This window comes from Lampetra planeri, chromosome 4, assembly GCF_965212315.1.
Source record: "Lampetra planeri chromosome 4, kcLamPlan1.2.h2, whole genome shotgun sequence".
Lineage (NCBI taxonomy): Eukaryota > Metazoa > Chordata > Hyperoartia > Petromyzontiformes > Petromyzontidae > Lampetra > Lampetra planeri.
Window position 1 is genome coordinate 15,592,188 of NC_136110.1, and position 16,484 is coordinate 15,608,671.

The 16,484-nt window shown below is 55.2% G+C and overlaps 1 protein-coding gene across 1 annotated transcript; it reads left to right on the forward strand.

The window, feature by feature from the left end:
* The first annotated feature begins 2,352 nt into the window (after positions 1-2,352).
* LOC144717990 (uncharacterized) lies at positions 2,353-15,752 on the forward strand. The gene is made up of 3 exons (XM_078593849.1): positions 2,353-4,977; positions 6,109-6,383; positions 7,141-15,752. The coding sequence occupies exon 1, from the start codon at positions 2,813-2,815 to the stop codon at positions 4,154-4,156; it is 1,344 nt and encodes a 447-aa protein (XP_078449975.1). The 5' UTR covers positions 2,353-2,812; the 3' UTR covers positions 4,157-4,977; positions 6,109-6,383; positions 7,141-15,752.
* Positions 15,753-16,484: the final 732 nt, after the last annotated feature.

Consider the following 16,484-nt stretch of genomic DNA (forward strand, 5'->3'; position numbering starts at 1 on the left):
CCCGTCGCCTCTGCAGGCGGGCAAGACCCGCTTGACAGTTCAACCTGCCGCGTCAGAAGCCCCTGCTGGTAGCCAGGGTCGCGGTCTGGTGACGAGAGGACGACGGTGCGCTGCGAGCGAGCTGCGGGCGCCACCTACCGACCGGGTTCCGAACTACGACAGCGTATCAACAGGCATCCAACCAATTCCCCACGGCGACAGAGGAGCGACTAATACCTTCTGGGACTCAGCCGAGTTCAGCTGGCTCTCGGGGCTCGACTCAAGCAGCTCCCCGTCGCCTCTGCAGGCGGGCAAGACCCGCTTGACTGTTCAACCTGCCGCGTCAGAAGCCCCTGCTGGCAGCCAGGGTCGCGGTCTGGTGACGAGAGGACGACGGTGCGCTGCGAGCGAGCTGCGGGCGCCACCTACCGACCGGGTTCCGAACTACGACAGCGTATCAACAGGCATCCAACCAATTCCCCACGACGACAGAGGAGCGACTAATACGTATGACGCGCACCGCCCCCTCACCACACGACCCCCAGGCATCTGTTTGACATAAAGAACCGACTCCGAACACTGACTATTGAAGACAACTCTTACCACTCAAACCCACTCGAACCCATAAGCCATCCGTGGCTGTGAAGAAAAACTCGAGACCGAGTGATGGCCATCCGTCATTTGTAAGAGTATTATCTTTAATATTTAGTGGACTGTACTCTTAATCGCATAAATTCCCAACAGATCCATCAATACGAATTGATTCTTGGCACCTCCTTCCGCCGAGCCACTCTGTTGTCAGATAACCTGCGATGTATCTGTTGAGATTGGTGTCTTTAAGAATAATAACTGTTTTGATTGTGTTTCATCGCCGTATAATCTTTCAAGTATCTTTCATTCATTAACGTTAAGGTTTTCTTAGCATAGTATTTGCATGTTTTAACGACTCTCTCCCACTAACAACCATCGCCTTACGCGGGATCCATGTGCCGTTGTCAAGTGAAATCAGACAATCATTGATGATACTGTATTGATGCCGTGTTGACGTTCCGAGATTGAGAGTTCGCATACTATATCATAGTTGAGGTTGAATTAGTAATAAATTGATTAATACAGAAGTGGTTGTGTGATTCCTTCCTGAAATCTATGCATAAGATCTGCTTCTGCGTTGAGATCTGAACTTGGTGACCTTAATAAACACACTAACACATACTCAGTAAATGTTAAAGCGATAACGGGGCGAACCGGGGACCTAAATAAGCGAGAATGAGACGAACCTAGACAACGAGGCCGAGTTAATCTAAGTTAATCTTGCATACTTACACCACACCTGCATAACTGCATACGATTAATTGCCTTATTCCGATCGATAACCCACCCTCGTCACCGAGGCGGGGTCTGGTTATCATAACGACTTGCATTATCATAATTACACCCACTCGCATAATTACTACAATTACCTCTCGAATTGGCATAATTAAATGTGCGTAATTACATGGATTAAAGTATTTCCGGATAATTACACCTTTGGCCAAATTTCGATTGATTATTATTATTTTCACTGAATATTCATAACCCACATATACAACATAATAATTTCACCCACGCACGCATACAACACATCAAAATTTTCACACCCAACATATACAACAGTCCCAATGTGCACCGGCAAACATACCGCCAGGTGGCCCCAGTGTTTATTCCCGTCTACACGTGGATACGTTAAGCCCATGTTAATCGAATGCTGGATGAATCCCGCAATGAAGATACAATCAGTACATCCACTTTGCTTTTGTACTCCACCTGTTCCATTGGCGGCCAAATGCGAATCTAAATGTGCATACGTTGGAGACTGGTTTATGCGCATAGAAATCAAACCAATTGACCCACGACCTTTGCCCCATAAACTTTTGTAGAATTGTATATGTGCATTACAGCTACTTTCGCCCGATGGTTGGATGGCTATGTATGCCTGTAATCCAGGACTGCGTGGAGATGAGGATTGGTGGATCACAAAAATATTGCGAAAACTCCCACCCCTTGGTCGTCAAGGAGGTATCATACCCTGGAGAAGGCGGTATCGAAAAATGTGGACTCCGCCTGTTCCATCTATATGTGATAGAGCGTTGCCCCACAATTTACTTGGATTTATCCAGGTGCTCCGATTTCCTCCAACATGTAAACACTCATTAATTAATCTGACCCAGGTATTAAATAGGGGTGGAGACGAACGACACGTGGTCAGAACGGGAACGAACAGAGGAAGGGGGCCACGCGGGAGCGGGGCTCCGAGTTGCCACGTGTTAGTGCGTCTCTCTCTGTCTATCTATCCCTCTCAGCGTGAAGTAACTGTAACATAAGTTGAATAAAAGACGGATTCCAGAAGTCGTCTCAACGAGCTTTATTACATTGGTGTCAGAAGTATCTTCTGAGACCGTTTGGACGATCCTTCAAGATGTCCAAGCACCTCAGGAAGAAGAACCCACCGGACCCTCCATCGGAAGAAGAAGTTGAGGCGGACGAGGACGAACTGCTGGGAGCTGCGGGTCCTCTGCCTCCGGCTGCTGCTCTCCTCGGCGCCGCTCATCGCCTACAGGCTGGATAAGCGACGGCCTCGACTGCGGACGAGGGATGGCGGCTACTGGCGGAGCAGATCGAGTCGCTCCACGCGATTTTGCTGAATTTGGTGACGGCGGTCGCATCCTCAGCGGCCCTTGGTCGGCCGCGTGGGTTTCAGCCGAGTGCCGATGACCAGGATTTTCAGCGGGAATCGACGTCCGCCATTGCTCCTGCCGCGCGGGGAGAGGCCTCCATCTTGGTCGGGGCGGCTGCGATGGAGCCGCCGGACGCCATCTTGGGAGGGGCTGCTGCAAGGCGGCCGCCGGACGCCATCTTGGGCGGGGCTGTCGCCACGCAGCCGCCAGACGCCATTTTGACGGAACCGCGAAGAACGCGAGAAGCGGGAATGGAGACGCTCGAGGCGTCGGACATTCACCGCGGACATCGCCTTCCTCAAATCAAGGAATTTATCGCCGGGGGTGATTGGAGTGTCTTCACGTGGTGCTTCGAGTCGGCCTTTAGATCCGTTCGATGGACGGAGGCACTGGAGGCGCTGCCCACGCTGCTGGATGATGTCTCCCTGGCGGTCTTCCGATCCATCCCGGTGACCAAGAAGACGACGCTTCGTGATGCTTTCACAGAAATGGTGGAGTTTTACGACCCGCCGACGGCGGCTACCAGAAAATTTATGTCACGTCGTCGAGGATCAGAGGAATCGCCCTTGGCCTACCGGGGGGCGCTGTTAGCTCTGGCCATGGCCGCCTACCCCGACTCATCGGCTGATCTCCTGGATCCTCTCATCCTTTCCCGAATGCTTGAGCTATCCCAGGAACTGAACATCTTGTTGCCGGTATGCGGCCACGAACCGCTCACGTCGCGATGGGTGGCGCGCTGCTTGGACGCTAAGTTCAATCTGAAGCGCTGGGATCAGATGGCGGCATGGATGGGGAATCCCCAAATAGACGGTCCACCGTTGGGGTGGTCTCCACGGCGGGTCGTCCACTGCTCCGATGACTCCGGCGATGACGAGATGATGGCTGCTGTTCCTCGCTGGGTCCCGAGACGCCGGCTGCGCAACCAGCGTGATGATACGGGTCGACCACGTGCAGGGCCCGGGAAGAGCAACCGCCAGGCGACGACGGCCACGTGCTTCAAGTGTGGCCGACGGGGCCATTTCGCCCGGGATTGCCGCTGCCGACCTCTGCCTTCTCAGCTCCCGTCGGGTCGGCTTCCACCTCCTCTACCGGACGCGGATCCACGACACCCTCGGGTGAGTCGGCACAAATCGGACACCCGGCAGGTCTTGTCACATCACCCATCCACTCGCACACATGTTTGCGCTCCGGACGGAAATTGTTGTACACCTGTGTCGATGCCACACTCTACGACACAATGGAAAAAATTGGCCCGTAGGGTGGTAGCTGCCGCGTCGGGCTCATCGACGGTACGAGGTACCATCGATGGGATCGATGTCCATATTTTGGTGGACACAGGCGCGTCTGCCACCATCATTTCCAATGTCATTTTTCATCTCCTGTCTATTCCCACGTCACGGATCCGTACGGTTAATGACGCGTGTGTTGCGCGTAGACGCCTACTCCCCCCCTTACTTTGTTAATGCGTCTCAGATGCCCTAATAATTATCTAAATTGGATTCGGCTTGTCACCCTTTTCCCGGGGGGGGGGGGGGTGATGTAATATGAGGATATATCTGGCTCACTGACGTATCACAACTCGTCATGGTGATTGGCTCTGCCGGTCCTGGTTTACAGCCAATGGGGGGAAGCCTGGGGGCATGGCCCTGACGTGATGGAAAGGTGACAACTATAAGGATTGGTTCTGCTGGCTTTGGCCTCAGCCAATGGGGAGATGAGTCAGGGGCGTGGTCCCGGGAGCTGACGAGGGAGCCTGGAAGATTCGATGCAGGCTAACGAGGATTGGCGGAAACGTACCACGTGACCCGGGTATTAAATAGGGGTGGAGACGAACGACACGTGGTCAGAACGGGAACGAACAGAGGAAGGGGGCCACGCGGGAGCGGGGCTCCGAGTTGCCACGTGGCAGTGCGTCTCTCTCTGTCTATCTGTCCCTCTCATGCTGCCTGCCAGCAGCGTGAAGTAACTGTAACATAAGTTCAATAAAAGACGGATTCCAGCAGTCGTCTCAACGAGCTTTATTACAATAGTATAGCACGTTATGTAAGAGCAAATATAATGTGGCACACAAATTGAAAACAATCTTATTTAAAATGAAAAAAATATATATCGAGCTTTATTTATTTATTTTTGTCTTTCGTTTGTCAGGCATTCAAACCTGCTGCTGCTACTGTTTCAGACTATGACGTGACCAATGGCAGTGAGGAGGAGGAGAGTGGATCCGTGGAGTCCGAAGCCAAGTCAGATTCTGAGTCCGAGGATGAAGAGACCTCCGACTCGTCCGGTAGCTATGACACTGATATAGCCGCACTCAGGGAGCAGCAGTGCTGCTCACAGAGCTCGTGCATCGCTTGCTTTAGTGCACCGCATCACAGAGATGTTACTGGGTTCAAGAGTCGTGCTTTCACAAGAGGTGAAATCAGGTCCCCAAGTGTAGAGAGCTCATTGTCTGAACCCCCCAAACCAATGACTGCCCCTGACCTTCCCTCCCTCCCCACCCTCCCTCCTTCTTTATGAGTGTAGAGGTGTTACGGGAGGGCAAACACACCGGGGGTGGTTATGCCCTCACGCGGAAGGATGCTTACATCCACGTCCGCACCGTTTAGCCTGGGGGGCTAATACGGCGCTGGGATCCCCCACGGCCCCACCCCTCGGTGGGGGAGTTGCTATATAAGGCGGTGAGCCGGAGGGCTCGGGGTTCAGTGTTTAGCTTAAACCAGCGAAGAAAGAAGACTGGCTAGATAGGCCCTGGGACTCCCCTGGATCGCCGTCCTTCTCAGGACCGACCAGGGCAAGCCAGTGGCGTGGCCCCGAGAGCCCAGAGCCGATGTTCTTATAAGAGCCGGTCTGGGGACTCAGGGTGCCGTAATCCCAGCTTGACCAGAGCTGGGTCAGCTAGCCTCCCCTAGCCCTGTAGTGGAGGACCTGGGAGTAGGCTAGCCGGGACAGAGATTGTGGGATCTCCCTGTTAGGCGGGTGAAGGGGCCGATACCCCTTCGAGTGTTGTATATCTCGGCCTGTAATAAACAACTGTAGTTCAATAAATAAGTGTGCCTCCGACTACGTCGTCCAAGTCTCCTTGAACCTACTACATGAGTAATGTAATGGATTGGCGTGATTTAATTCAGGAGTCAATTCTTATTTTTGTCTCATTTGTATTGTTGCTCATTGTTTCCCCATCTTGTTGCACCGTTATGTTTGTAACCATTACCGTAAGTGTAACATATCATTTGAACTTGATTTGCATAAATCGTCACCTATGTATTCTCAAAAGGACACCTCAATGAATGTATAATAAGCATAAAGAGTATTTTTAAATGCATGGATTAATGCATGATTGCATGCCTGCTGCTCAGACCATGGTTCGTGATGATCGATGATGATGACATTGTAACCGAATGAAACTTAAATCCAGGAGATGAAGAGGATTGTCAGAAGTTCGCCCTTGCACCTTCGACCTACGAGGTGGAGGAGAAGACTGACGAGGTGGAGGGGAACATTGACGAGGCGGAGGAGAAGAAAGACGAGGTGCTGGAGGAGGTCGCCTCGGGCATAGTGGCCGACGCGGATGGAGCAGCCGCGTCCGAGGGTGAGGGGACAGCCGAGACGACAAACGCCGACGGAGACGTGGGGGAGGGGGAGGAGGCCAACGGTGGAGGATCCGTGCAGAGCCATCGTGGAGGACATCCGGTGAGGAGCTGCCTCCACGCCAGCGCGCATCGCAACCGAGCAAGCCGTACGCTCGGCAGCAGGATCGGCCAAACAATTAGGTGCAGGACTCTCCTTGTGAAAAAGGTTTCTTGAGACTCACAATGATTGAGTCCACATTATGATGATGATATGTGTCATGTGTACTGTGGCTTAATTAACATAGCTGGACAGTGCATTGTGCCTTTGCAGAGGATCAAGTACGTATGTAGAACTTCTTTCGCACCGTACGTGGACAACCGTGCTAATCGGAGGTGCGGGGGAAGGACAACAAACTAAACACAAAAAGCAGTTCATGAGTAATGTCAATAAACAGAAAAAAATATATTTATTGCTACATCTGAATGGGCTCCATTTCTTAAGTATATGGCTTTGGCCTATCACATTTCAGCCTAAAATCCACACAAAAACGATCTCTGCTAATGGTCAGATGTATTGGAGACATTCAGATGTAATATCTGAATCTCTGCAATAGTGTTCGGATGATCCAAAAGCACCTCAGAAAATAATCTGGCAAATGTGATGTCCCTTCTGTGCTTCTCCCAATAGTGGGGTCACATGACCTTGGGTGACGTCACTTGTTAGCAGACACGGTAAATGGTCACACAGTCCAAATAATCCGAAATTGTTCTGTAATTGTCTTAAAAAATCCTAAAATATTGTAAGCCATGCAGTTTCGGATGTTTTTAATTAATTTGATTAATAGGGGAACGCATCCCTGGCCATTTACCTTGGCTAGGGATGCCTGTCATTACAGGCAGAGTGCAGGAGGCGCGAGTTTGGGATCGGCATTAAGTTGAGCAAGGACGCAGCGCAGCTCATGGAGGTGCAGCAGAGCATCTGTCCTCGGAGCTCTCCAGCAAAGACACGCACTTCGTCCAGGAGCTCGTAAAGGCGAGACGCTCTGCCTGCGCTCTTGAAAATCCGCGAACCCACACACGTACACACACCAACAACAACGAACGTCATTCGCCACTAAGTGGCGGTGACGTCACCTCGGCGCTTGTGCCAGGCTATGTGCATGGTAAGCTCACGTGAAGTGTCGAACGCCCGCTGGCAGGAGGTCACGGGACAGACCCAGGTGCCATGGGTCGACTGACAGATTGCTGGACGATGTACCACCTGGGCATCTGGGCTACATGACCCAGCCAACGCAGCCTTGCCTGCCGGAGGAGGTCACTGATGGGAGCAATCTCTTGACCGCACCCGTCATCGATCAGCCGTCCATTGTTTCTGTATCAGATGGAAATTCCTCTGGTCCAGCCATCGAAGGTTTCATGAACTACGTGGTCGAAATAGATGTTAAATAATTTGGGAGCCAGAGGACATCACTGTCGCACCCCAAGGCGAACAGGGAATGGCTCCGACTCCCAGCCACGTAGTTTTACCCGGGTCTGCCCACCATCATGAAGGTCCTTAATTATTGTGAGCAGAGTCAGAGCCCAGGCCTACTGATGGTATCATAGGCCTTGACCAGGTCAATAAAGCAGAGATGTAGGTCCTGTTGGAATTTCCTACACTTCTGCTGTAGGAGACGGACAGAAAATATGGCATTTATTCAACATCACCTGGTAAGGCAATGTTGAATAATCCTTATTATCCGTACATATGTAGGGGTGTTAGAGAGAGAGCCCGTTATGCATGGCAGCTTATGGCAAACAAACACAGTGGGCGGGGCTACGTGAGTGCACGGGGAGGTGCTCTCTACGACGTCCGCGCCAGGTACCCCGGGGGGGCTGATTCGGAGTTATGATCCCCCGGGGCCCCACCCCTCAGCGGGGGGTTGGGTATAAAAGGGGACGTAGCGGAGGGCTCGGGGTTCTTGTTAAGCTAACCAGTGAAGACTGAAGATGTCTTAGCTAGAGCCCTGGACTCCCCTGGTTCGCCGTCCTTATCAGGGCCAAACAGGACCGAGCCAGCGGCGTGGTCCCGAGATCCAGAGCCGGTGCTCTTGTCAGCGCTGGTCTGGGACTCAGGGTACCGGGCCCGACTTACCAGTGTCGGGCCAGATAGCCTCCCCTAGCCCATTAGAGGAGGACTAGGAGGCAGGCTAGGAAGTAGCTAGCGCATGTATCCCCAGCTAGCCGGGTGAGGGGGCCGACACCCCCTCTAGTGTTGTATGCCACAACTGTGCTGTGTGAATAAACCCGTGTGCCTCCAACTCCGGCGTCCAAGAGTCGTGAACTCTATTACACATATGTAATAAGGGACTCGATCCTGGTTCTGTCTCGGTCGTCCTTTATTCGGGTTCTTACACTTTTCCCGCACGGCCCTCGCTCAGAGCTCTCCCCTTGGCAGCTCCGTAGCTGCCCTCGCTCCCGTAGCCTCCACACCTCTGCAGCTCCGCTGCAGACCCCCTGTGCAGTCCTCCGGCTGCCCTCACTGCAGCTCCATCGCTGCCCTCACTGCAGCTCCACCGCTGCCCGTCGTTCCTCCGTGCTTGGTCACCGCTGGCCGACGGTGCCAAGTCTTACCCTCCATGTATGTGGCGATCTCGCCACTCCTCGACCTCCGCCCTGCGTGGCCACACTCTAACTCTGTCTCCCACACTCCTCTCTTCCGGTATCTCTCCCTTAAGACCTCACCCCTCTCTCCCACGTGACCTAACTCCTCCCCCCATGACGTCACATCCGCGAAGCCGTTTACGCCCGCATTACACCACCCTCCCCCGTAGAGAAAATCCAGCCGACCTCGGCTGAACAATAACGAGACAAGTAATGCGAGCGAACACAACCATCACACATTCAAGGACAACGAAGCATACAATAAATATAACAACAAGAACAACACAACAGTAAAATGTAACGAAATGTAAGGGACTTTGAGCGTGTTCGGGTCGCCGGTCCGTCCCGGACGGGCGGCGGCCCTCCTGCAGACCGGGAACGTGACGGGGTTTTAGGAGCGACAGGATGAAGTCCTCCTGTCGCTATTGGAGGCCCGTCAACGTCCCGGTCCCGTGTCCCTGAAGGCCCAGCGTCGGGGGTGCGTCGCGATCGTGTCTGCGACGGGGTCGGAGGGGCGGCGGGGCTCGGAGTCCCCGCAGCCGTGGCAGGCACACCCCGAGCAGAGTCTCCTGTCTCCGGCAATGTCACGGCCGGCTTGTCTGTAAAAGGCACGACAGGCGCTCTTGCAAGGTCAACAGGCACAGGCAAGGATGAGTCGGCAGCCACAGACCCCGGCAAGGCAACATCGGGAGATGACGCATCGTCTCGAGGGGCCACGTATGGTTTCAAGCGTGACATGTGAACGAACCAACGCCGAGATCCAAACCGAACACGCGCAGACTGTGGGTTGGGAACCTCGATGAGGCGGACCGGCCCTTGCCATGGTTTGTGTAATTTAGGCGAGGTACCTGGCCGCACCTGTGGGCAATGGAGCCAGGCCATGTCCCCCACCTTCCAGGGGCACTCCCCCTTCGAGCGTCGAGCACACCGCTCGTTCCGGGCCTGGGCTTTGGCAGTAGCCATGCGGGCCCCCTCCCGTGCCTCAGTAACCCGGCGAACAGTATCCCGAATGTAATCAGGAAGAGGCTTAGCAGGTCCCCTCACTCCAGTTCCCAACTGCACATCCATTGGCGGCACGTTCTCGCGACCATACATAAGGAAAAACGGCGAATATCCTGTAGCCGCATGCGGCGTAATTCGGTATGCCGAAAGTACCCCAGGGATATGCAAATCCCAATCCGATTGTTTTTCACTCACGGTGTGACACAACATGGCGAACAATGTCCGATTTAGCCGTTCGACCATACCATCCGTTTGCGGATGGTAGGGAGATGTCCGTATCTTTTTAGTTCCAAGAGCCGCGCACACCTCCCCCAACAATTTAGAAGAAAAATTACGGCCTTGGTCTGTGAGGAGCCTCTCCGGCGCCCCCTTGTCCATAACGTACCCGAATAGAAAGGCGTCTGTGATAGAAGCCGCTGACTGGTCAGGCAAAGGCCAGGCCATCGGCCAGCAGGAGAGGTACTCTACCCCAACTAACAAGTATTTATTTCCCTTAGCGGATGGCGGGAAGGGTCCCAAAATGTCCAACACCACCAATTCGTTAACTCTAGACACCTGAATAGATTGTATGGGCGGCACATATGGTTGTTTAGGTGGTTTCCGCCGGGCACAATCGGGACACGCGCGAACGTGACCGACGACATCCGTTGTCATGCCGTGCCAAAAATAGTCACGCTGCAGCGTCAATAGGGTCTTCTGCACCTCCAGATGTAAAAGCGTGTCCCCATGCAGAGTCCTAATCAACTCGTACCGCAAGGATGCCGGTACAACCAGACGCCAGCGTTCCTGTAACCCTTCCCTCCACATTAGCAGACCATCGCGGAGAGCGGTTTCCGGCATACCACCCGTACCCAGTCCCCCACTCTTCTTCGCAGTCCGATTCCGTAACGAGACCAATGAACCATCCAACATTTGTTCCCGAATCCACACAGCCCTTGGAAGATTCAGAATCCCATCAGCCGGTCCCGGCTCCTTTGGAGCTTCAGGCACGTCGACCGCCAACGCAACAGGCTGAGGGGGTTGCTGAATCGGCGCACATCTATGCGTCCCCGACGCGCACGCGCAAGGGGATGGCTGCGGCAACCTAGAAAGCGCGTCCGCATTCGCGTGACGCACCCCCTTCCGATTGTGAATTTGGAAGGAAAATTCCTGCAGCGTGTCCAGCCACCGCGCCAACTGGCCGGATGGTTGGTCCATCTTAAGAGCATACTGCAAGGCCGCATGATCCGTGCGAACAATAAACGAACGACCGTAGAGATACGGTCGAAATTGGCGGAGAAAGAAAACAATAGCCAAAAGTTCCCTGCGTGTGACGCAGTAGCGAGTTTCTGCGGGAGACAAAACCCGGCTACCATACGCTACCACGCGTTCCACACCACCTTTTGATTGAGACAACACGGCCCCAATGCCCGTGTCACTCGCATCCGTATCCAGAATGAAGGGGTGATCGAAATCAGGATAATCTAACGTCGGTGCCGTAGCCAGTCGATCGCGTAGGCTCTGAAACGCCGCCTCTTCCGGCGGTCCCCAAGCAAATTTCCTTCCTTTACCCGTAAGGAGGTGCAAGGGCCTCGCGATCGTCGCGAAATCCGGAACAAACCTCCGATAGTATGAGGCAAAGCCCAAAAAGCGACGTACATCCCCCACCGTGGCCGGGGTCGGCCAGTCACGGACGCATGCTGTCTTGTCCGGATCCGTGGCCACCCCATCAGCACTTACGATATGCCCCACATAGCGCACGGACCGTTGCAGTAGGTGACATTTCTTAGGCTTAAATTTCAAATTTGCGGAACGCATCCTGGCGAACACCGCCTCCAACCGCAGTAAATGCTCATCAAATGTGCGGCTGAAGACGATAATATCATCTAAATATATCAGACACGTCTCCCACTGCAACCCCGTTAACACCAACTCCATCAACCTTTGAAATGTGGCAGGGGCAGCATTCAGCCCCATCGGAAGGCAGTTAAATTGGAATAACCCCTGCGGCGTACGGAGAGCAGTCTTCTCCCGCGAGGGTTCGTCAAGGGGAAGCTGCCAGAATCCCGAAGAGAGATCTAGCGTTGAAAAGAACTTCGCCCCCGACAAGGCATCGAGGGAGTCGTCCATACACGGCAGGGGGTACGCATCTGCCACAGACACTTTATTCAACTTACGAAAGTCGACACAAAAGCGCAATTTGCCATCCTTCTTTTTAACCAAAACAACAGGCGCGCCCCATGGGCTGTTAGATGGAGATATTATTTCCGCAGCCAACATGTCATCCACTGCCCCTCGAACCTGATCTCGCTCCGCCGGACTCATCCGATGCGAGTTCAACCGAATAGGGGCAGCGTTTTCTGTGTCAATGTGATGGTAAAGCAACGAGGTGCGTCCCAAGTCCAAACCGTCGGAGCTAAACACATCAGAATAACTCAATAATAATTTACGAAGCGCACAACGTTGTTCACTGGAAAGGGAAGAATTTTCCCCACACAATTCGGCGATCCAGCGATTATCAGCGGCACCAGGACCTGAAACACCACCAACCACGATCTGGCTGCCCAGATGATCTTGTGCCGTAAACGCCGTAGTGGCATGCGCCACAACCGTACCAGCCGGCACACACACATTCTCACAACTTGCATTAAGCACCTGCAGAAACGGCTGCTGGTCATGCCGGACAATAGTTTGCGCCCCAACGAGCGCCGCTCCGCCCGTTATAGTGGCGGACGGCGACAACAAAATCCCAATTGCACCCTGACGACCAGGTACAGGCTTCCGATATCGCAAGGGGTTAAGCATCTGTGAGCCAGGTGGAATATCAACAGATACCTCGGACAGCGCCTGCACCTGAGCGACCGGAGCAGGTCGACCCCAGGGCGACGGTAGAAACGTAATTTTCCGGCCACCCGGTAATTCAATGCAGTTTTGATTAATTCGAATTAGAATGGGCATCTTGGCCAGGAAGTCAGTTCCCAATAAGCAAGGAACCGCGAGGGACCTCGAAATTAACACAATTCCCGAGGCCGACACTCCCCCGATAGATATTGTAGCATCCACCTGGCCCACAATGCCCATGCTACCCCCGTTGGCAGCGACGCAAGAATCGTAAACCGGACGCACGGCCTCAGGTGGGATGTTCAACAGATGGAAAATGACATCCGATATAATGGTCGCGGACGCCCCGGAATCCACTAACACTCGTACGTCCACCCCTTGTATAGAACCAGGTACGGTGGACGAGCCAGTAGCGGCCGCGACGACCCGCCGTGCCAATTTACGCCACTGCGTTACCGAGCGACGTGGCCCAGTCGATGGCTTCCCCCCGTTATTAACAACACCCGGATCGCACGACAACGGTGATGAGTGAGGTGTCAAGCCTTGCCGGGTGTCTGGTGCGCACCGACTTGCCTGTCCTGGAGGATCCTTCCGTGGCGCGTCCGCTGACGAGGCCTCCTGCTGGGGCGGACCCGGGACGCGGGCCCAGCAGTCCCTGGCGTAATGGCCTTTACGGCCGCAGCGGAAGCAGTCGATGTTGTTACGCCGCGCCGCAGGCACCCCGTCCCGACGCTCCCGTGGCGGTGGCGCAGATCGCGGCCCCGGCGTACTGCGGGCCGACCACTGAGCAGAGGCGGCTGTCAGCTCCTGCGGGCCCCCCCCCCCGTCAGGAAAGTACACCGCCTTCTTGGGATCCCAACCCGCGGCACCTCCCTCGACGATGGGCCCCCCCGTCCACGCCGTGACTTGCTTCCAACGGCGCAGGTTGAACTGGGCATCAAGACATTTAGCGGCCGCCCGGGACATAAGCTTTTCGTGGCCACACACCGGCATAGGAATCCCCAAATCCCGGGACAGCTCGAGCATCTTACCCAAGATGAGAGGTTCGAGCAGGTCAGGCTCCGTCTCCGGGTATGCAGCCATGGCCAACTCCAATACCGCACCCCTGTATGCCACCGGCGACTCCTCGGGTGCTCGCTGACGTTGAACAAACCGGCGATGAGCGTCATCCGGTGGCTCATATGCATCTGCCATCTCGTCGAAAACTCCTCTCAATGTTTTCTTCTTCTCCGCCTTGATGGAGCGAAAGAATCTCACCGACTCGTCATCGAGAAGAGTCGGTAAAACCTCCAACGCCTCAGCGTCCGTCCACCTCGCTGAGCGTACCGCCACCAGAAATCTGCAGGCGAAAGCACTCCAATCGCCCCCGATGGAGAATTCTTTGACGGTCGTGAGATGACGACTGCGACTCCTTGTTGCACCGTCCTCCTCCGATGACTCACCAGGCGGCATATTCAAAATGGCGTCGCATCGCCGCGTGTTCAAGATGGCGGCCTCTCGCCGCAGAGAGCGCAAGATAGCGGCTTCCCGCCGTTCTTCTCCTGCCACGCCCAAGATGGCGTCTTCTTGCCGCGTGGTCAATGGCGCCGACAGCGGAGGCAAGGCAGCGACCTGCGGACCTCCATCGGCTCCCCCCAACGCCGTCCTCGGCGTGACGAGCTCGCACAATTGCGCGAGCACGATTTTCAGCGTCTCCAGCTGCGCCGCCATCTGCCTCCATCGCCAATCCGCGTCCACAGGTGCAGACGGGTCCACCGACGCGGCGACCACTTCGACTCCCGGACCCGCACTTGTTCCCGCACGCATCTCCTCCTCCATCGCAGGTAGGTCGACCGCCCGAGGAAGGTCGTCGTCGTCGGATGTTGTAGCAGACGATGGCGCAGGAATATTCTTTCTTCTGAGCTGTTTTGACATGCCGTTTCACTTCTGACACCAGTGTAATAAGGGACTCGATCCTGGTTCTGTCTCCGTCGTCCTTTATTCGGGTTCTTACACTTTTCCCGCATGGCCCTCGCTCAGAGCTCTCCCCTTGGCAGCTCCGTAGCTGCCCTCGCTCCCGTAGCCTCCACACCTCTGCAGCTCCGCTGCAGACCCCCTGTGCAGTCCTCCGGCTGCCCTCACTGCAGCTCCATCGCTGCCCTCACTGCAGCTCCACCGCTGCCCGTCGTTCCTCCGTGCTTGGTCACCGCTGGCCGACGGTGCCAAGTCTTACCCTCCGTGTATGTGGCGATCTCGCCACTCCTCGACCTCCGCCCTGCGTGGCCTCACTCTAACTCTGTCTCCCACACTCCTCCTCTCTTCCGGTATCTCTCCCTTAAGACCTCACCCCTCTCTCCCACGTGACCTAACTCCTCCCCCCATGACGTCACATCCGCGAAGCCGTTTACGCCCGCATTACACATATGTAGTAATTACTCAGGAGGCTTGACGACGGGATCGGAGGCACACTTATTTATTAACACAACTTGTATACAGTTAGCGAGTATACACAGGACCTAAGGGGTAACGTCCCCTTACTCGGCTAACAGGGAGACACAACATCTAAGCCCCGCTAACCTAAGCCCAAGTCCTCCACTAGGGAGCTAGGGGAGGCTACCTGTCCCAGCCCTGGTCAAGCTGGGATCCGACCCCCTGAGTTCCCAGACCTGCTCGTCAGTCTGGGCTCTCGGGGCCACGCCACCGGCTTGCCCTGGTCGGCCCTGATAAGGACAGCGAGCCAGGGGAGCTCCGGGGCCTATTCTAGCTGGTCTTCCGTCTTCGCTGGTTAAAGCTGATACCTCGACCTCGAGCCCTCCGGCTCACCCCCTCTTATAGCCCGCGGCCCCCCCGGGAGGGGCCCGTGGGGGATGCAGGTGCGGACGTCGGTGTGGCCACCTCCTATGTGTACGGCCCTAACCACGCCCCTTGTGTTTGTTTGCCATCCGCTCCCATACACAATTACACCTCTACATCACCCCCCCCTGTACAGCTCGCAGCCGTCCCCGGCTGCAACAAAACCAGAATAAAGGTGCATGCCTCCCCAAAACCGTGTGTGCCTCGCGTAAATTTAACAAGAACGATAACAGTCATAACAACAACAACAACAACAGGAACAGGTAGAAGAAGAAAGAGAAAAAAAATATAACCCGGCGCACCCTCCCGAATAAATACCCCATTCCGCAAACCCAACATATATACACGCGCTCCGGATGCCCCTCCCCCACTGTCCGCAAGGGCCCCCCAACGGCCGACCTCACAATAGTCTGCGCGTTTTGGCGCGCGTTCTCGCGGCGGGCCCGTCACAAGGGCTCGACCCGGCACGCTCAGTGGTGGTTGGTGACGGTCCGGGTGCAAGAGAGTCTGGCGTCGCTGCCGAGTGACCCCCGACCCCTCCGGGAGGGGTTGGCGGGCGTGGACCCGTCACTCCTGTTGCCTCTGGAGATGGAACAGTTGATGTCATGTTAGGCGAGAGCAGCGACGTCGGGGAGTCGGCGGACCCCTCACACGTTTGGCCATGCGTGTGTGTGTGTGAACCACGGGCCGGCGCAATGAACGGTTTCAACCTTGAGGGGTGCACGTACCACCGACGCCTCCCCCATTTGACGCGAACACATTGCGGCCGTAAGACCTGTACGACCTCCACTGGCCCCCGCCACGGCCGTACCAACTTTGACGAGGTTGCCAGTGGCACCTGGGGACAGTGCAACCATGCCCTGTCCCCTGGTTTCCATTTGAACACATGTACCCGCCCCAGCCGAAGCCTCTCGTTCGCCTTCTG